Consider the following 18,798-nt stretch of genomic DNA (forward strand, 5'->3'; position numbering starts at 1 on the left):
GTTCCCGCTTGCAGCTTCTGAGAATAGGTGACCTGCGTCGGCAGCAACCCAGGCTCCCACCCGTCGTGCCTAACGGCTTGTCTCTGTCCCAGGCCTTCTGCAGAATCAAAGCGTCAAACTTCCTATTTTATTTAGGGATTTGCCCTAAATGGCCACCAGCTCGGACGAGATAAGAAGAGAGCATCGGAAGCGCGGCTTTTAGCTTTCAGCTCCCTGCTCAAAGTTCAGAGCAGCGAGACTTCACAGAGCCGCCGGTGTTCCAAGAAAAGCTGCCCGGGCCTGGAAGGCGCCCTTTGGACGCCGGAACCTTTGGTTCCAGGCCGTGGGCCGCGCCGGCAGCGTTTGGAGCCTTCCGGGGAGAGGAGAGGGCGCGCGGCGATGGCGGCGGCGCCGGCGCTGAAGCACTGGCGCACTACGCTGGAGCGGGTGGAGAAATTCGTGTCGCCGCTCTACTTTACCGACTGTAATCTCCGCGGCAGGTGTGGCCCCCTCGCCCATGGCGCCGGCCGGCCGCATCCATGCGTCTCTAGCCTTCCCTTCCGGGGGGAAACCCAAGCTTCGGCCACCTGGGCCGAGGGACAAAGTGCCCGCCGCGGGAAGGGCTGGGGTCCAGGAGGAGGGGGTGGGGGAAGACTGAGCTGTGAGGCAGCCCTCCCGGCGGTGGATCGAGGGAATGCGAGTCCCCACCCGCCGGTTGGCCCACGGGCGCGTGCCCACCTGCCCCTCCCGCCCAGGCTCTTCGGAGACAGCTGCCCAGTGGCCGAGCTCTCCAGCTTCTTGACACCCGAAAGGCTTCCCTACCAGGAGGCAGTCCAGCAGGATTTCCGCCCCGCGCAGGTCGGCGACAGCTTCGGACCCACGTGGGTAACGCTCTAGAGGGAGGGCGTGGCCAACAGGGCCCCGCTCCCGGCTTACTCGCCTCCCCTAAGGGCCACACCTCCATTGTCGGCCCTCTGCCCTAGACAGTCACTTGGGGCAGATCAGCACCCTCTGCTGGGAACAGATCCCTGATCCCTCAAGACTTCATGGGAGAATTTTCATTTCCCCCCTTCTCCCAGTCCCTGGACATCCCTTAGGCAGGACACTCTAGGACAAATCACAGACCCCTGATTCTCTGCCTCTTTCCCTCACCTTGCTGTACACCCCGTTGCTCCTTTCTTGTGGATCAAAGCTGAATACCTTGTGATGCTGCAGATACTTGGTGAAAGTCTCAAGCCCCTGCTGACCCTTAGTCCAAGGAAGTATGTCGAAAGGAAAGGGCTTCGATCCCTAGGCCCATCTTAGTGGTTCTGTTGCAGATGGTGGACCTGTTGGTTCCGGGTGGAGCTGACCATCCCAGAGGCATGGGTGGGTCAGGAAGTTCACCTTCGCTGGGAAAGTGATGGAGAAGGCCTGGTGTGGCGTGATGGGGAACCTGTCCAGGTGAGGAGCCCTGCCCTAGGTCAGGTATGGCCACATTTCAGCCCTGGTCTCTGGAGAAGCCACAGCTGAGTGGCTAAGCCTGCAGGGTGGTATCAGGATTTCAGGACTGGACAAGTTGTTGCTTGGGCCCCTGTGTAATTGTTCCTTCTCATGTTTGAAAGGATCGCTGAGGGTCTCAACATAATTAATACTAAACCAACCCTGCCACTGACTGGTCACCCTCCCATTCTGGGATGAAAATAGTTATTAATCAAATACAATAATATATACAGCAGATCCATTTATTAACCCTTTACTAGGTGCCAGACTAGTGACTTTGCAGACTATATCACTTTTTATTTTTAGTTTTAAATAAACTGGTTTTTATTATATGTAATATATGCTTATGGCAGTCGGGGAGGGGGACTTTGAAACAGTTCTGGATAGTATAAAGTTTAAAAAGTCCTCTTGACCTGAAATAATGGATATCTCCCTGCTACCTCACCCCCAGTTCCCCAGATATAGCCACTATTAAGTACCTTGTTTATGCATCCAACCTTAACAGGTTTAACCTTTATAATCCTATGTGGTAGGTCTTTATGGCCATTTACAGACTAAGAAACTGAGATATATAGAGGTTACACACTTGCTCAGGTTCACACAGCTTCCATTTCAGTTTGACTAACCCTCAGTCTCAGGTCAGGACTGTTGTTCTTCCTGTACAGAAAGATGGCAGACCCCTCCCTCCTTCCCTCCCTCCCTTCACTGGCTCAGCGGATGTCTCCTGAGTGCCCTCTCTGGCAGGTCCCTGTGCTAAGCACTGGGGATATAGTGGAGAATGAGGTAAACCTGTCCCTAACTTCATAGAGTATCCCTTCAGATGCTTATTCAGGGGTACAGAGGCCACCAGAAGCCACCAAGGACCTGATACCTCCCCAAGACTCCACAAGACCAGTGGCTTTTCTGCTGGCAAATAGGTGCCATTTGGTGGTCATGGCACTGACTGCCATGGGGGTTGGGGCACCTGCTACCAGAGGTCCCTGATTTGTCAATCCTTGTCTGGGAGAGAGGAGCCAGTGCTAGGGACCCGGTAGAGGGGCCTGGCCTCCCTCAGCTTACACTTCATCTGAGCTGTTCACAAGCCTCAGGTCCTGTCTCTTTCACTGCACTCCCCACCAGGGTTTGACCAAAGAGGGGGAGAAGACCAGCTATGTCCTGACTGACAAGCTGGGGGAAGAAGACCCCCGGAGGTGAGTGAGTCCCTGTGCTGTGGTTGACCAGTGCTGTAGGGGAGGGAGCACCAGTGGGCAAGCAGGAGCTGAGGCCCAGAACGATCTGAGAAACACACCCACTTTCAGTACAACCATCTTCAACTCTCATAGTTTATTTTTGAAAAGCAGGATTTTTCTGACTATAAAGATAGTGTTTTCGTTCTTGGGTTAAATACAGAAAAGCACAAAGAAGTAAATAACTCCCATTATCCCACCACTTAGTGACGCCCATTATTAACATCTCAACATTGTTCTCAGGAATTCTTTCAAATGTAGTTTTTACTAGTTGAGGTTGTATTTCTTTGATATTTTAACCTGATTTTTTAAAAATCCATATTATAACGTGCATTTTATGACACCATCAAAAACTCTTCTTAGGTATTATATTTATTGAACATTGTGTGTCTGATGTTTCCAGGCACTGGGACTGTGAGGGTGAATGATGTGATTCTTGACAGCAAGGGGGACTCACATATACTTATATAATTGCAAAACTGATGAGGGCTTTGAAAGAAAAACCTTTCAACATAAGAAATCTGTTCTAGACTAAGGAGAGGGATAAGAGGAGAGTCATAGAAGGCTTCCCGAAGGAAGTCATGTTTGCTCTCTGAAGACTGAGTAGAACAGCACCACAGCCCACCATGCTCTCCAAACAGTGGCCTGCCCATGTTGGCTGATGGATCTTTGTTCTGAAAGACTGGACCTGGGAGATCCAAACATGTTTTTAATGTGCAAAGAGGGTTCTGAGACCAAGGCAGTGCTTTGTAAAGACAGCTTTGGAAATAAAAGTCTAAACAACAGCATAATTCACATGGTTCCAAACCTCGCTACTTATTCTCCCCAACCAAGGCAGAACACTCATCAGCAGAATTTGGTGTAGTCTGTTGTTTCTACCATGACCCTCTCTCACACGCACCTGACATAACTGTGAGCTCCTCTGGGTGGTAGATCCTGGGGGTGAATGGGGAGGGGTCTGCTGGATGCCTCTTTGGTCCTCCCTCCCCAAGCCCCAGAGTCCTCTGCCAGTCCCTTGGCCTGAGGCTGCCTCCCCACATTTGTAGCCTGACCCTCTATGTGGAAGTAGCCTGCAATGGGCTCCTGGGGGCCGGGAAGGGACACATGATCGCAGCCCCTGACCCAGAGAAGATGTTCCAGGTGAGCCGGGCTGAGCTGGCCGTGTTCCACCGGGATGTCCACAAGCTCTTGGTGGATCTGGAGCTGCTGCTGGGTATGGCCAAGGTACTCGACACCCCCGCGCCACCTGGTCACCCTCTAGAGCCCTGTTCCAGGCAGGCTGTTTCTTGGGTCAGATAGTTGGGGCTCTGGGAATCCAGAATAGGGAGGGTGTTTCATGCCTGCCTGAGTGTTGAGAGGATTTCCCTGTGTAAAGGGGAGGAAGGAGACAGTGCTGAGCGGGGGACCAGCAGGAGCACAGGGTTGGAGGTAGGGAGCAACTCTGCTGAGAACCCGTGGGAGATCAGCTGGGGTCTAATTTTGGAGACTCTGCTTGCTTGAGATGGGGATTAAGGGACAGAACCCTGCTGCAGGGCCTCGGGGAGGACAACCAGCGCAGCTACCAGGCCCTGTACACAGCCAACCAGATGGTGAACGTATGTGACCCCGCCCAGCCGGAGACCTTCCCAGTGGCCCAGGCCCTGGCCTCCAAGTTCTTTGGCCAACGTGGGGGTGAAAGCCAGCATACCATCCATGCCCTGGGGCACTGCCACATTGATACAGGTAGGGCAGCAGCTGGCTGGGCTGGTTCGGGGAGGCAGGAGTGGCCTCGAAGACCTGGCTGTGCCCTGGAAGCACTGTGTGATCCACATTAAGTTCTTGCCCCTCTTGGACCTCAGTTTTCCCTGGGGAAAGGGGAATGGCTTGTAGGCTCTGCTAGATGTGGCTTCATTTACTCTTTTAACAAAATCTGATGCCCCATGTGGCCCCATGCTAGATATTGTGGGGGTAGGATTATAGAGACTGATGATCACAAAATAGGCAGACACAGTTGCTGCCATGATGGAGGGAAGGATGGGGGGCTGGGGAGACCAGAAGAGGCATTTAACCCAGCTGGGTCTGGGGGATTCAAGAAAGGTTTCTCGGAGGAGATGACCTTTGAACAGCGTGAGGATGAGTAAGAATTTGACAAGTGCCCAAGTCCTCAGATAGGAGTGATGTGGAAGTAGTTGAGATGGGGACTCAAGCCCAGGGGCAGGTTTCCTGGGGAGGATCAGGAGGTCAGTTTTGAACCTGGTATGTCTGCAGTGTCTGTGAGGCTTATGGGAAATTACATTTTTTAAAAACTCCCTAAGGTATTGATTCTGATGCAGCTAAAGTTTCTGAACCACAGAACAAGGGCTTTCTCTGCTGTGTCAAAGCATGGGATGTAGAGTTCTGGGCTGGTAAAGAAGGAACTGAGGCCTAGAGGTTGCAAGAGGCTGTAGTGCCTCACGCAGGACGGCTGGCCCAGGCAGGTCCATCTCAGGAAGCTGTGCCCTCTGTTCCAGGCTGTCCTTCAATGTGCGTGCAGGGGAAGGGCCAACCCCTGCTACCTCTTATAGGATCCTCTCGGGGGTGTCTAAACCTCAGAGTAAGGCTATTCCAGGGACTGGGGCCTCCATTTCCTGATGTAAAATTGATCCGATAGCCCCAGCCAACCTCCTTTCCCCAGTCTCTACTCCTACCTTGCAAGAGTGATGTAAAGTGACAGCTCAGGAGAGATGCCACAGGATTTTGCAGGGAAAGGGCCTGGGATGGACGGAAGGCTAGGATGACCCTCTGGAGGCCCAGGCTGGGCCTGGTTGGGTGCTGGGGGGCAGGGGTGTGGCTGGAGATCTGTGAGGAGCTGGGGACCTTGCTGCTCTCCTATCCTCCACCCTCCTCCCCGTCTAGCCTGGCTCTGGCCCTTCAAGGAGACCGTGCGGAAATGTGCCCGGAGCTGGGTGACAGTCGTTCAGCTCATGGAGCGGAATCCTGAGTTCATCTTTGTCTGCTCCCAGGTCAGAGGGACGGCTGTGCGGGTGGTACCTGGAACCCAATGGGCGCTAGTGTGAGGTTCCAAGGGCTTCTGGGGCCTGAGGGACAGGGCTCCTCACCCTCAGCCACCCACTGGGCCCCAGGTACTCAGCCCTGGGTGGGGTTCTTGTCGCCCCTGGCCCAGCTCCCGCCTCATCTGCCCCACAGGCGCAGCAGCTCGCATGGGTGAAGAGCCACTACCCTGGCCTGCATGCCCGGCTCCAGGAGTTCGCCTGCCGTGGGCAATTTGTGCCCGTGGGGGGCACCTGGGTGGAGATGGTAAGTGCAGTCTGCAGCCCCTCAGCCTCAGGCCATACCATCATGGGCTTCTCTCCTTGGCTTTGCTGGTGACTCTCTGCAGGCCCTTCATGCCCCCTCCGCGGCAGCACTTATCAGTCCCTGGAATTCCACGGCCTGGCACTCCAAGGGGGAGGAGGGTCTCAAGCACAGTGATAGACTGTCTGCTTGACCTGGCCCCAGAAACCTCCCCTCTGGCAGACAGACAGTTGGGCCTGAAGTGAGGAGATGGACACTCCCTGGGCACTGGCTATAACCCAGTGTCAGAGCCCTGGCTGCTCCTGTCGGGGTGGTTGGCTTGAGCTCCTGCCCATTCCACCTGGTGCTGACCCCGGCTGCCTCCCTGTTCCCTCACTGCCAGGATGGGAACCTTCCCAGTGGAGAGGCCATGGTGAGGCAGTTCCTGCAGGGACAGAGCTTCTTCCTGCAGGAGTTTGGGAAGATGTGCTCCGAGGTAGGCTGGGAGCGGCTGCGCCTGCAGGCGCGTGGGGCTGCAGCTTGCCCTTGAGTGATGAGGGGCTGAGGCTGTGGCCATGCTGCCGAGAGCCCCGGTTCCTGTGCCCAGAGGCCCTTTCCCTGCAGTTCTGGCTGCCAGACACATTCGGCTACTCAGCGCAGCTCCCACAGATCATGCGCAGCTGTGGCATCAGGCGCTTCCTCACCCAAAAACTGAGCTGGAACTTGGTGAACTCTTTCCCGGTGAGCAGGCCCCAAGGAACCAGGCTCAGAGTGGGCCTGGGTCCCACCAGGCCCATACATCTCTGTCCAGGCTGATTGAGGGGCCCTGGACAAACCACCCAACCCCGACCCAGAGAAGGCATGCCTCCCCCAGGGTCACACAACAGGAAGGGCAGGTCTAGGAGGCCCGGCTCTGCCTCAGCCCTGACTCTGCCCTCTCTCTTCTACCTGTTTCCCTGCCTGCAGCACCATACCTTTTTCTGGGAGGGGCTGGATGGCTCCCGGGTGCTGGCCCACTTCCCGCCTGGTGACTCATATGGGATGCAGGGCAGTGTGGAGGAGGTGAGAGGGCACCTAGTGGCCAAGGTCGGGGATGGGAGGCAGGCTGGAGAGGGCTGGGTGTCCTGTCCTAAGCTGACCCTGAGCCCGCCTGTGCAGGTGCTGAAGACTGTGGCCAAAAACCGGGACAAGGGGCGTACCAACCACAGTGCCTTCCTCTTTGGCTTTGGGGATGGGGGTGGTGGCCCCACCCAGACCATGGTGGACCGCTTGAAGCGGCTGTGCAATACAGATGGGCTGCCCAGGTCAGGCCTGGGCTCACTCAGCCCTACCCTCCGCCCTTGCCCTTAGTCCTTCCTTCTGCTCAAACATTGGGCCCGACACCTCCCCTAAACCTTGTCCCCCTCCAATCCCGGACCATGGACTCCTCCCAACTTCTACCCTGGTGGTAGGGTGGGGGGAAACCTAAAGGTGGGATGGGGCTTAAACCTACTAGAGAGAAAACTCTCCTGGAGTGTCCAGAACTGGCTTTGTGTGGACAGGGAGCTTTCTGGGGGTGGCTCCTTTCTGTCGGGACTGGATCTCTTGTCACCCTTTCATGGAAGAAGGGTGAATCACACGGCCAGGCTGGGAGACCCAGGCTTGCAGTCTCCCTCAGGGTGCAGCTCTCTTCTCCGGAGCGACTCTTCTCGGCGCTGGAGGGCCACTCGGGGCAGCTGTGCACGTGGGTCGGAGAGCTCTTCCTGGAGCTACATAATGGCACCTACACCACCCATGCCCAGGTCAGGAGCTGGTTGCTGAGCCAAATGGGGAGGGCGTGCCCTTGAGAGGCCCAGAGGGTCAGAGGAGGAAGCACGGGACAGAGCCCAGCCCAGACCTGGGGGAAGAGGCTTGTGTTCCACGGAGGAGCTGAGAGGAGAGAAGTGCAAGAGCCGGGTGGTCAGCAGCCTGGAGGAGGCAGGACTGAGCATCCCTGAGGGAGGAAGGGCTTGGGCTGAGGGGAGAGGAGGGAGGCATCTGGGGCAGGTAACTCACAAGAGGCCCTGGGGAGCCACCAGGGGTTCTGAGCAAGGGAAGGCTTTGGAAGGTGTCCTGGGATGCTTGAACAGAGTCTAGACCAATTCTCCCTACCCTGGGCTCAGATCAAGAAGGGGAACCGGGAGTGTGAGCGGATCCTTCACGACGTGGAGCTGCTCAGCAGCCTGGCCCTGGCCCGCAGTGCCCAGTTCCTCTACCCGGCCGCCCAGCTGCAGGACCTCTGGAGGTCAGCCTGTCTTCTGCCCCCTGCCACCCATTAACCTCACCCCAGACACCTCTGTGGCTGCCCCTCCCTCCCAGCCTTCCGCAGCCCTGCCCTCGGCCCCCGCAGGCTCCTGCTCCTGAACCAGTTCCATGATGTGGTGACTGCAAGCTGCATCCAGCTGGTGGCAGAGGAAGCCATGTGCCACTACGAAGGTGAGGCTGACAACATTTCCGCTGCTCTCCAGCACCCAGGGCAGAGTGTCTCCTGTGGGCCATTCAGGGGTCACCCAGACCCACTGCCCACCCATGACCAGCCAGTCTCTCCCCAGACATCCGTTCCCGTGGCAACACACTGCTCAGCGCTGCAGCCGCAGCCCTTTGTGCTGGGGAGCCAGGTCCTGAGGGCCTCCTCATTGTCAACACACTGCCCTGGAAGCGCACTGAAGTGTTGGCCCTGCCCAGGCCTGGTGGGGCCCACTGCCTAGGTATGAGCTGGGGAGAAGGGTGGCTACTGTAGCAGGAGGGATCAAGGCCAAATCGAGAGTTGGGGGCATTCCCCTGGGGATCTCTGCCCCGGGTTGCCCCAGGCTAGAGAGTACTAGTAATACTCACCCCCTCCACCCCCCCACCCCTCCCCGAGTATGGTTCCTGGAAGGTGAGGGAGGCTGCGCTGACGCCCAGGCCTCATCCCCAGCTCTGGTGACAGTGCCCGGCATGGGCTACGCTCCTGCTCCCACCCCCACCTCACTGCAGCCCCTGCTGCCCCAGCAGCCTGTGTTTGCAGTGCAGGAGGTGAGTGCTGGCACATGGCGGTGGGCAGGGGCTGGCTGTCCTGGGCTGTCCCTGACAACGTGGGGGTTCTGAGCTCCCCAACCTGGAGCAGGTGGCAAGGCAGGCCTGGGGCTGGGGTTGGGCGGGCTATTGGTGGCGGGAAGCCTCTGCAGACTTAGCCTCAAGGCCCCCTCCCACCAAGACTGACGGTTCTGTGACTCTGGACAACGGCATCATCCGGGTGAGGCTGGACCCAACTGGCCGTCTGACGTCTCTGGTGCTGGTGGCCTCTGGCAGGTGCTAACCCCTCGCTGCCCTCTCCCAGTGCCTGGCAGGGGACCCCAGACCTCTCATTCCCTCTGTCCTCTGGCCACAGCTGACCACAGTAGCCCACAGGTGGCTCAGGACTGGGACCCACACACGGAACGGGGCCGGCTGGGTTAGGAGTCTCCTGTCCTCTGGGCCTACTCACCCTACCTCCCACCCCACCCACCTCAAACAGCTGGAGAGACCATGGTCATACAGTTGTAAAGCGCCAGTCTCCATGTCCTTCCAGAGAGGCCATTGCTGAGGGTGCTGTGGGGAACCAGTTTGTGCTGTTTGATGATGTCCCCCTGTACTGGGACGCGTGGGACGTCATGGACTACCACCTAGAAACACGGTGCGGGGTGGGCAGGACTCGGAGGCGGTGTGGGATACGAGAGTATTGGGCCCCCTCCGCCAGGCTGTCCTGGCTCAGCGCCTCCCTCCCCTGTTCCACAGGAAGCCAGTGCTGGGCCAGGCAGGGACCTTGGCTGTGGGCACTGAGGGTGGCATGCGGGGCAGCGCCTGGTTTCTGCTGCAGATCAGCCCCAACAGTCGGCTCAGCCAAGAGGTTGTGCTGGACATCGGCTGCCCCTATGTCCGCTTCCACACCGAGGTAGCAGGGGACAGGGTGGTGGGTATCTTCCCTGGGTGTGGCTGGTGAGGAGGGGTCCCTCCCCTTGCACCCCTGCCTCCACCCCCCACAGGTGCACTGGCAGGAGGCCCACAAGTTCCTGAAGGTGGAGTTCCCTGCCCGTGTGCGGAGCCCCCAGGCCACCTTTGAGGTCCAGTTCGGACATCTGCAGCGGCCCACCCACTACAACACCTCTTGGGACTGGGCCCGATTTGAGGTCTGACGTGGGGTGGTGTGGGGTGGGGTGTGGTGGAGGGTTTGGATCCTCCCTGGCTGGGGAGAGACTAGCTGTGTGGTATGGGGTGAGGAGGAGATGATGATCACTATTTGCTTGTTCCTGACTTGTATGCCAGGCATGGTGCTAAACGCTTTCTGTTTAGTCTGATATTCATGCCCATTAGGTAGGGTAAGTACTCTTATCCCCCTTTCCCAGATGAGGAGCTGGGGCTTAGACAGGTGTGTGGTGTGCCCAGGGCCTCCTGTAGTGAGAGCTGGCATTCAATCGTGTGGCCCCAGAGAGTCCCTCAGTCTACTGACAGGAGCTCTGGAGCACGAGGAGGAGGCGGGGCCGCCAAGTGGGTCTCCGATCTACCCTCCAGGTGTGGGCCCACCGCTGGATGGATCTGTCAGAGCACGGCTTTGGGCTGGCTCTGCTCAATGACTGCAAGTATGGCGCGTCAGTACGAGGCAGCGTCCTCAGCCTCTCCCTGTGAGTGGGGTGCCTCCCGGGGACTGGTGTGGGAGCGCGGTCTTCCCAGGACAGAACTTCAGCGGCTCCAGCCTGGCCCTTACCCACCCTCCCCACCCCAGCTTGCGGGCGCCCAAGTCCCCTGACTCCACGGTTGACATGGGGCGCCACGAGTTCACCTACGCGCTGATGCCGCATGAGGGTGAGTGCTGCGGCCCCGATACCTCTCTGCCCCTCTCAGCCTCGGTTGCCCCAACGGTAAGTGGGGAGCACTCCAGCAGTCCCACGCCCCTACCCTCATTTAACACCACGCGTCCCTTTCCGGTCTGGGCCCAGGGTCCTTCCAGGACGCTGGCGTTATCCCCGCTGCCTACAGCCTCAACTTCCCCCTGCTGGCGCTGCCCGCCCCGGGCCCGGCACCCGCCGCCGCCTGGAGCGCCTTTTCAGTGTCCTCGCCCGCAGTCGTGTTGGAGACCGTCAAGCAGGCAAGGGCCGGTGGGGTGCGGGGAGCGGGCTGGGGTCCCGAGCTGGGCCCGCCCTCGGCCCCGCCCACCACCCACCACCCACCACCCACCACCCACCACCCACCTCCCTCCGTAGGCGGAGACCAGCCTCCAGGGCCGCAAGCTGGTCCTGAGGCTGTACGAGGCCCATGGCAGCCACGTGGACTGCTGGCTGCACACGTCGCTGCCCGTTCAGGAGGCCGTCCTGTGAGTGGGGGCGCGGGGTGGGAGTGGGAGTCCTGCCCTCGCGGGGCGCTCATGGTCCGTCCTGTTCTCCAGCTGTGACCTCCTGGAGCGCCGTGACCCTGCTGGCCCCCTGCCCCTTCGGGACAGCCGCCTGAAGCTCACCTTTTCTCCCTTCCAAGTGCAGTCCCTGTTGCTCGTGCTGCAGCCCGCACCGAGCTGAGTCCCTGAGCGTGGGGTTTTGTTTGTGGAAGGCTTTCGGGGCTCCTCATTTCTGCCTCCCAAGCCTGAAGCAAGGATCAGTTACCTCTTGAACAATAAATGCTTGGCTTAGGAACCCTGCTGGTAGCCCCTGCTCAGTCCCCTCAGGGCCCAAACTCAGGCATTGAGGGGGTAAGTTTTTACCCCAGGCATCTGGGGACAGGGGCAAGATCTAAGGTTATCTGTGCGCACCAGGTCTGGATTGCAGGCCCCATGACAGAGACGGGGGATATCGGTGACCATAAGCTGACTGTAAGACCACGATATAAGAAGCTCTTCTGGGACTTCCCTGGCGGTCCAGTGGTTAAGACTCCGAGCTTCCAATGCAGGGGACACGGGTCGGGAAACTAAGATCCTGCATGCCATGTGGTGCGGCCGGAAAAAAAAAAAAAAGAAGCAGCTCTTCCCCCGTGTCCACAGGCAGAGGGCCTGGGGCTGGGGAGGCCGCCTGGTAGGTGGGTTCTGGCTGGCCCCCACTAGGAGGGGAGCATTGACTAGTCTGGACTAGGCTAGGGGAGCAGCCACATGAGGAATCCTGGACTGGAGGAGCTGTAGAGCCTGGGCTGCCCCGGGGGACGGGGTGGGTCTCTGCACCACCTCTGAAGGGCTGTCCCTGCAGAGGCAGACTGTCCTGAGAGCCAGGGCCTTGAGGCCTGGGATGGGGCTCAGTCTGCCATGCTGAGGCAGTGGCCCTCCTGTCCCCAGGGCTGGGCACCAGGCCCTCCACATTAGGCTTTCCCAGACCTGCAGCCAGCCCAAGAAGTTCAAGGTTTATCAGTTTACTAAAAATTACAGCATTTTTCACGTGGGCTTAAAAAACGGGGACAATGGGTACAATTAAAAACATCATAGTTGTATAGGGAATGGCCACAGGGCCAGGGGCAGCCAGTCCCCTGCAACTTCCAGGAAGCCGCACAGGCCCAGATCCAGGGCAGCAGGAAGGGGTGGATGCAAGCAAGGAGACCCTCCTGCTAAGAGGCTGAGGTCTCCTCAGGCTCCAAGGATGGGGTGTCAGCCTTGATCTTTTGGGGTCTGCGGCGGCCTGTGGGGAGGACAGGTGAGGTGGCAGCTCGGACCCCAGGCTGAGGACTCTGCCCCAACAGCCTCCCTACCACCTTTGTCGACGTGTTCCTCCCACCCGCACTGCCGTCCCTTCCTCTCCTGGAGAGCCCGTTTTGGTGGTGCCCCTTCCCTCCCTAGAGGAAGATGCTGAGGAAGGCCCACCTGAGGTCGCTGGTTGCCTCCTCCTCTTCCCTTTCTCAGGGACACGGGGGGCTTCTGGGTCCCATTGGAGGCTGGTCCCCTCGGGCTGCTGGGCCGCAGTCTGCTCAGGAAGGCCTCTCCGTGCCCTTCGTTTCCTTGAAGGGGCCTTGTTTGGAGGTGGAGGGTTCTGGGTGGAGAAGACACGGGTCCCTGAGGAGCTCAGCAGGTCACAGGTTGGTTAGGACCCACCATTGCCCTCCATTGTCAAGGGAAGGAGCTGCCCAAGAGCCTAGCCTGGGAGGTGCAGCCAGGACAGGAGAGGGTGTAGGGAGGGGGTAGGATCAGGGAGACATACCTCCACTTGGTCCTCAGGACCCCGCTGTGCTCCCTTGGATTTCTTCTTGCGGGACTTGCCCCCTGCAGGATACAGTTGCTGATGGGGTTGGAGGGTCTTGTGGCCGCGGCCCCCTTTCTCTAGACTCCCATGCTCCCACTCTGGAGTGCCGCCGAGGGTTGGAGTGGGGACTGGGATGGAGAAGGGTGCTGTAGCCCTTGCAAGCAACTAGTCCTTTTTCCTCTCATTACATTAGGCGTAGCTTACCTTTGGGCGCCAAGGGTCCAGGATCCCCCTAAAATGGAATCAGGAGAATTCAGCAGTCAGTCTGGCAGGGGTAGTTTTCCTTGGAGAGGCAGAACTCACACCTGTCCTTCCAGATCAGTGAAGCCCCTCCCCTAGGAAGCCTCTCTGACCGTCCCCTCCCCCCCAGGTCAGAGCCAACAGCAAGGTAACCCTGCCCTGGGCTGCTCCACTAGCTGGGACCCTGGGACTCAGAGGAGGGGACGGGCGTAGCTTAGGGGAAAGCTTAGATCCTCAGGAACAGTGCGACCCCAGGTCTTTGCATCCCACCAGCTTCCTTAGGGCTCCGTTTGCCTGTGTGAGCATTAGAGCCCAAACCTGGAACCAGATGGTGCGGCCCTGCCGGTCCCGCAGGGAGCTCATGCCCGGCGTGCCATAACACCGCAGCCAGGCTTGGAAGGCAGCAAAGTCCTCCTCCGTGCTCTCCGGCCCATAGCCTTTGCCCCCTGTGGGACAGAGGAGCCAGGTGGAGGTCAGAGGGCTGACTTAGGCTGGGGGGCGGTGGTGGGGAGCCCAGTTAGACCTGGCTCAGACCTCAGCTTTACAAGCTGATGGACTGAGTCAGGGGGCCAAGGCTCTCCCTCCTCCAGCTGTGTGACCTCAGGCTGGTGTCTTCCCCACTCTGGGCCATGGCTTTCCCATCCTGGAGTTAAGAATCCTTGCCCTGCCTTCCTCATGGGCAGCTCAGGGGACATAGACACCCGACACGTGAAGCTCAGGGAAGGAGGCTTAGTCCATTTAGGAACGACTAGGTCGACAAACTTCCATTCCCCAGGCAGGGAACCAGGCCCAGAGAGGGGCAGGAACTGTCCCAGGTTACACGATATGCCAAAGCAGACCTAGCTGGCCATCTTTGCCTCCCAGGCCTCACCCAGCTGGACCACTTCCTTGGGCACTGAGTGGCACAGCTCCAGCAGGTCTGGGTTCTGCAGCTTGGCCCTGATCTTCTGGCTCAGGGTCAGCTCCGGGCTCTGGAGAAGAGGCAGGGGTAGGACCTGGATGTCAGCATGAGGCAGGGCCACTCAGAAGGCAGCTGACCCCTCGGTCAGCTGACCCCTGACTCAGAAGGCAACAGACCCCTTGCATGGCAGGACTCAGACAGTTCATCTGCCCCCCGTCACCTCCCACACACACGCAGAGATGGGGAAACAGGCTGGAAGAGATGGGGAAACAGGCTGGAAGCCGAGAAGGGACCTGCTTGAGTTAAGCTGGAGACACCTGACCCAGCCCAGACCCTTGTCGGCCTGCACTGATAGGTGCGTGTGTCCCTCCCTGCAGCCTCACCGGCCTGCGCTGCTGCAGTGCCTCCAGAACCGTGCGGGCCTTCTCGAAGGGGGGTATCCTCAGCCTGCCGTGAGGTGGAGAGAGGGCGCCATGCTAAGCAGTGGGGAATGTGGGCACACCCAGCCACCCCAGCCCTCGTGCCCAGGGTCTGCCTGCTGACCGGTATAGGATCTCTGCCCGCAGATAGTTGCCAATGCCATTGAAGAACCTCTGGTCCAAGAGGGCCTCACAAATGGGCCGGTCAAAGGCCTTGTCTGCTAGGTTTCGTAACACATTCTCCCTGGAGGGACACAGTCTGGGCACATGAGACCCATTCTGCCCACCCCACCCCTCCCTGCCTCCCAATGGGTTAGGGGAGGGGAGCTGGGGGAACCCGTTCCTGGGTGCAAGGGAAGGAAATGGGGAGTCCCAGTTCCCCTCTTCCCAGCCTCGGTGTTTTGGCAGCAGGAACCTCAGTTTTCTGTTAAATGGGAACAACAGTGTGGGATTTTAATGCATTACAAAAGGTAAAAAAATACCAGTCAAAAGCAGCATGTTCAACACATGAGTCTAGGTATGTGGTGTGTATATCACCAAAGTGCCTCAGACTCAAGACATTTTTGAGAACAAGGTGATCACAGGACCTCAGGTGTGTCTGCAGTCTGGAACTCCCTGTCTAGGACTTCTAGTTGGTTAGATATGAAGATTTGATATTGGTGGGGTCAGGTCTTTTCAAGAAGCTGAAGATCTTCCAGGAAGCTGGTACTGGCTCTGTTTATTTAGCAGGAGTGAGGGGGCAAGCCCTGGCTGGTGGGTGCCCCAGCAGCTCCCACCCCACCTCCAAGGGTCATGGGTCTCTCTTCACCACCATGAAGGGTACATGTATCTCGTTTCTTTGTGGAAAAGGATCATGGCAAGACTGACTCAGTGATGGGCATGAGAAGCAAATGAAATAGGGGATGAAATAGAAGCAGATGAAATAGAAGCAAATGAAATAGAAGACAGAGTTTTTGGGGTAAAGGTAAGAGTGGAAGGTTGGTCTGGGTGTTCAGATCCCTGAGGGGGGGCAGATCCCCACAGGCTCCGTAGCTGGGGGACAAAACAAGCCAAAATGCTCATCTTGTGAGAGAAGCTTCGGCTGGCGAAGAGTTAACTTGTGGCATGACTCCCCAGAAAAGGTGAAGTGGGAGAAATCCAAGACAACACAGACACTTCCCTAGGGGTGCACTTGGGGTCATACCTGGGAAGGCCAGGAGTCTGCTGCCTTCTGTGGCACCAGAGACGCCCTGACCCACCCCAGGGGGCAGCCGAAGGCGTGCCTTCCCCAAGAAAGGATTTGCCAAGTCCACTCCAGGCCTTTGTGTTTGTGATTGTCCGATTGCTTTTAATTTAGAGCTATGCACAGCTGGCTCCTTCTCATCAGGAAGGCCTCAGCTCACACGTCACCTGGGGTGGCCTTTCCTAATGCACCCTCCTCCTCCCCCCACCTCCACAGCTCAAAGTCATTTTCTACCTCTTGGATTTTTCTTCAGGCATGTGTCTATTTGAATTAATCTAGTCCCCTTTTCCCCCTGCCCTACCTGAACTAGCTCTGTGGGAGCAGGGACCACATCCCTCTTGATCACTGCTGAACCCCCAACACTTAGAGCTGGCCTGGCACGAAGCAGAGACTCATACATGTTTTATCTTTAGAGGAAGGGAAGTGGCTGACACTGTGCCATCTTACGTGACCTGGATCACATCCCAGGTGAGGCCGTTACCCCTCCCTCAGACAGAAGACAGGCACAGAGACCTCGGGACGCAGACCAGTGGGTATAGGCAGAATGTGGGAGACCACAGTCTGATTCAGAAACCACATTAGGCAGTCCTCTCCCCACTCCCTTGAAGCAATTCCTTCCTGCTCAGCCTCTTTCTTAGGTTGTTAAAGCCTCTCCACGTTTCATCTTAGCCTCTGGAGGGTGCCAAAAGACAGAGTGGGATGCTGACCTGAGACCCAGCTCTCACACTAACTGGCCATGTCCTCATCCACCTCTTGCTCCCACCTTCTCCCACGTCAGTTTTGGGTTTCCACATCCATTAGCTCAGGGAGCTGTCCCCAGGAAAGGACACTGTCTTGGTCTACAGATGAAGGGACTGAAGCTCAAAGGGGGCTGGAACTCGCTTCTTCTTGGCCACCGAGGCACTGACGGCCAGGCCTGGAGCCCAGGACTGTATTCATCACACCTGGTGCTGGCCCTACCTGAACTGCTCGTACTCCAGCAAGACACACGGCCCGCGGCCTGGCTGCCACTTGCCCCCGAGGTCCCAGTGGCCAAAGCGGCGGACGTCCACAAAGCAGAGAGCAAGTCGGGGGCCAGGGGGAGCCGTGTAAAAGCGCAGATGGGCATGGGGTGGCAGCGCATCGCTGGGCACCAGCTGGAAGGAGCCGGTCATGCCAAAGCGGAAGACGAGGGCCAGTGGCCCCCGTGGGGGCTGGGCCCCAGGCAGGGGGCTCAGTGTCAGGCGCAGCTCCTTGCCTCGGGCTAAAGCTGCGATGTGGTAGGCGCTGCTCTCAAAGGGCACCTCAGGGTTGCGGCTGACAGGGGACTTCTCCACACACCCGCCAAACACCAGCTCCCTGCATGCCTCGTTCACAAAGTGGCTGGCCAGATGCAGCTCAGGGCCCTCAGGCATTCTGTGGGAGGGGTGGCCCGGCCCTGTGGGGGAGGATGACAGCAGGTTGGGCCAGGTGTGCATCCAGTGAGGTAGCAATTATCACTCCCAGTTTTCAGAGGGTCAGAGGGGGCCATGGTCAACTGATAATTGGCAGGAAATCAGCTGGCTTGGCCACAGCCCCTGCTCCACAACCCTCCCCCCCAGCCCCCCGAAAATGGTGAGAAAGCTCAGACTAGGGAAATGTGACTGCCTTGCTCATTAACACTTTCCATGGGCTTCCATGAACCCTTCCTGATTTTAGAATAACGTCCAGATCCTTCCCTGGCCCACACTGTCATCTCATTTCCTCCCACGCTCCCTCTGACTCACTTGCTTCAAGCACACTGCTCTTCTTTCCCCCATGCCTTCGCCCCTGCTGTCCCCCCTCAGTCTAGGAACATCTGAGAGAGGACCTCCCTGACCACCCTATCCAAGGCAGCATTGTACCCCCCGATCCCCTACACGTTTTCCTTTGTTCGTGTCACTCCCAGAACCTGAAATTATTTTATCATCTCTTCTCTGCCTCTACCTCCACTCCCACCCCAGAGTGGAAGCTCTGCTTGCTCATCACCCCACCGCTTGGAATCAGGCCTGCACAGGTTGTCACAATGACTGAGGGAATGAGCCTGGAAGAGAAGAGCTGGGAAAACGGTTGCTCAGAGGCTCAGCCGGCAGTGTGGAGGCCTGCCACCACCCACTGGTCAGGACCATAGCGAGGACAAGGAAGAGGGAATGCACGTGTCTCCAGGTACATCAGCGCTGGAGTCAGGTACACACGACTTCGAGGAAGGAGATAGGAGCGTCAGAAGGGCTCCCCAAGCTCCAGCCCAAGATCCAGGGGGGAATAGGAAGCGCCCCGGTCAGCGCCTCGGGCCGAGAGAGGCGTACTCCCCTTCCTCACCCTCGCTGGCGGAGAGAGGAGAGTTTGCCACTTTCCTCTTCGCCAGATCGAAGGCGAAGGTATGTGTTGGGCAGAGGGGGACGTTTAGCCAGGGCAAACTTCTTTGCTTTCACCCCGCCCCCGCCGCAACCTCAGCGCCGCCCCGGACCTGGCACCCGAAAGTGTTCGTTTTGCGGGAAAAGGTGAACTTCCAGGTTCTTAATTTCGCGAGGGGCGGACGCTCTATGGCTCGCCTCCCACCCACCCTCCTCCTCCACCCCCGCTGCCTGTCCTCGGTTAACCCTGGCTCCCTGCCTCCCCAAGGCCCCCAATCCCGTCCTCTCCTCAGCTCTGCTGCACACACAACCCGACCCCGGGCCCACCCCCAGGCTACCTGGGCTCCGCGCCGCTCCCGCCAGCCTGCAGCCACTATGGGGTTAAGGCCGGGGGCGGAGCGGATCCTGAGAGCACACTGGGAGCTGCGGTCGCTGCTCCAGCGCCTGATGGGAAGTGTAGTTCCTCAGGTAGGTGGCAAAGACTGTTCCGGGTGGGGTCCCAGAGCTGGGGGGCCTGGGGTGTGGGAAAGGCTTTGGGGCAG

The 18,798-nt window shown here is 58.5% G+C and overlaps 2 protein-coding genes across 5 annotated transcripts; one reads left to right on the forward strand and one right to left on the reverse strand.

Moving 5' to 3' along the window:
* The first annotated feature begins 323 nt into the window (after positions 1-323).
* On the forward strand, positions 324-11,599 carry MAN2C1 (mannosidase alpha class 2C member 1). 3 transcript variants are annotated; one of them, XM_007197675.3, is made up of 26 exons: positions 324-479; positions 735-860; positions 1,299-1,422; positions 2,581-2,651; positions 3,734-3,911; positions 4,220-4,409; positions 5,562-5,668; positions 5,853-5,963; positions 6,343-6,435; positions 6,564-6,680; positions 6,906-7,001; positions 7,098-7,243; positions 7,597-7,720; positions 8,081-8,202; positions 8,308-8,393; positions 8,510-8,665; positions 8,862-8,972; positions 9,116-9,248; positions 9,508-9,612; positions 9,714-9,870; positions 9,962-10,105; positions 10,488-10,597; positions 10,699-10,778; positions 10,913-11,061; positions 11,177-11,286; positions 11,359-11,599. In XM_007197675.3, exons 1-26 carry the CDS (start codon positions 379-381, stop codon positions 11,483-11,485), a joined length of 3,174 nt encoding a protein of 1,057 aa, XP_007197737.2. In that variant the 5' UTR covers positions 324-378; the 3' UTR covers positions 11,486-11,599. The 3 variants fall into 3 exon arrangements, with proteins under 3 accessions (XP_007197737.2, XP_007197735.2, XP_057400340.1); XM_007197673.3 differs by having other exon boundaries at positions 8,875-8,972; positions 9,154-9,248; XM_057544357.1 differs by lacking the exon at positions 735-860 and having other exon boundaries at positions 332-479; positions 8,875-8,972; positions 9,154-9,248.
* Positions 11,600-12,402: 803 nt separating this feature from the next.
* Positions 12,403-18,628, reverse strand: NEIL1 (nei like DNA glycosylase 1). 2 transcript variants are annotated; one of them, XM_028162716.2, is made up of 10 exons: positions 18,595-18,628; positions 17,226-17,322; positions 14,808-14,927; positions 14,648-14,711; positions 14,235-14,334; positions 13,682-13,809; positions 13,328-13,355; positions 13,082-13,143; positions 12,748-12,913; positions 12,403-12,565 (listed from the first exon to the last, which is right to left on the reverse strand). In XM_028162716.2, the coding sequence occupies exons 2-10, from the start codon at positions 17,297-17,299 to the stop codon at positions 12,495-12,497; spliced, it is 813 nt and encodes a 270-aa protein (XP_028018517.1). In that variant the 5' UTR covers positions 17,300-17,322; positions 18,595-18,628; the 3' UTR covers positions 12,403-12,494. The 2 variants fall into 2 exon arrangements, with proteins under 2 accessions (XP_028018517.1, XP_007197738.1); XM_007197676.3 differs by having other exon boundaries at positions 16,866-17,322.
* Between the last annotated feature and the right edge of the window lie 170 nt (positions 18,629-18,798).

This window comes from Balaenoptera acutorostrata, chromosome 3 (assembly GCF_949987535.1).
Source record: "Balaenoptera acutorostrata chromosome 3, mBalAcu1.1, whole genome shotgun sequence".
Taxonomy (NCBI): domain Eukaryota; kingdom Metazoa; phylum Chordata; class Mammalia; order Artiodactyla; family Balaenopteridae; genus Balaenoptera; species Balaenoptera acutorostrata.